This window comes from Austrofundulus limnaeus, unplaced genomic scaffold (assembly GCF_001266775.1).
Source record: "Austrofundulus limnaeus strain Quisiro unplaced genomic scaffold, Austrofundulus_limnaeus-1.0 Scaffold353, whole genome shotgun sequence".
NCBI lineage: Eukaryota > Metazoa > Chordata > Actinopteri > Cyprinodontiformes > Rivulidae > Austrofundulus > Austrofundulus limnaeus.
The window spans coordinates 295,880-297,119 of NW_013952755.1; the positions used below are offsets into that span (position 1 = coordinate 295,880).

Consider the following 1,240-nt stretch of genomic DNA (forward strand, 5'->3'; position numbering starts at 1 on the left):
TTAAAATATATTTTAAAAAATTATAAAAACTAAACAGTATTTTTACAGTCTTTATTTTACAGTTAAAATAAATGTTTATCAAATAAAGTCTAATGTTACAACTAATCCTGGATCCCTTTCAGAGCCGGCTCCTAACGATGCCCCTCCCCCCGCAGGTCCAAACGCCATCTCTGTCAGCCTGTCACCGGTGGGCTGTTACGTGATGGTGGGTCTGGCCTCCCGCAGAATCCTGCTGCATCCCACCACCGACCACATGGTGGCGCAGGTCTTCCGCCTGCAGCAGCCGCACGGAGGAGAGACGTCCATGAGGGTGAGACGCTTCAGTTAGAGACAGACTCCTGGATGTTCCAGGACCTCTGCTGCACATCCAAAAAGACTAAAGTCAGGTTGTTTTCTGTGTTTGTGGCTCAGATGGTCTTCAGCGTGGTCTACCCCATGGCTCCGGACCAGAGGCGTCACGTCAGCATCAACTCTGCTCGCTGGCTGCCGGACCCGGCCATGGGCCTGGCCTACGGAACCAACAAGGGAGACCTGGTCATCTGCCGGCCCGTGTGAGTCCTCCTGCTCCAGCTTCACGTCTCCTGTCAGGATTCTCAGTGTCACATTGTTTATACAGGGTCACACTTCAGACAAATAAATCAAACAACAAAGCAACACAAACTGTTAAAAACAACTAAGATCAATTTCAAATAGAGAAATAAAACCTTTGGTCTGAATTCCTCTTTAATGTAACTCCACAAGCCCCGCCCCTTGTCTGAGGTGTGTCTCAGGTCAACTCGTTTTGAGGCTGTCTCTTCACACACCCTGCCCCCTCCAGCTTCCAGACCAGTTCATTCCAGTTTATTAGAGGGTTTTACAGTTATATAGCTGCGCAGAGATGTTTTATTTACAAATTAAAAGATGTGAACAAAATAAGACTTGTCATCCTCACATGTTTGAGCCGGAGTCTGAGCCAGGGTTATTATAGTTTACTAAAACTGACTAAATAATGGAAACTGAAACAGAAAAAACATTTTAGTAACTAAAATTAATAAAAACGAATAAAATGAGAAAACGATAACTCAAACTAACTGTAATTATAGGCAGAATATCCTTAGTTTTAGTGTTTCAGTTTATTTTAATGGAGTAGTTTCCATCAGCTGTGGTCTGTAACAACACTTGTTTACAGTCTGCTGCTGCTCAGCATCACCTGCTAAATGACAACAACAGTTGGGAGAAAACAACAACAACAACAACAACA

General features: G+C 44.0%; 1 protein-coding gene across 1 annotated transcript in view; it reads left to right on the plus strand.

Moving 5' to 3' along the window:
• The window catches only part of ambra1b (autophagy/beclin-1 regulator 1b), a gene marked incomplete at its 3' end in the record, with an annotated part of 21,733 nt that overhangs the window by 15,012 nt on the left and 5,481 nt on the right, over positions 1–1,240 (plus strand). The window contains 2 exon segments of the mRNA XM_014023005.1: positions 156–310; positions 412–551. Of these exon segments, the coding sequence (XP_013878459.1) occupies positions 156–310; positions 412–551 (295 nt within the window).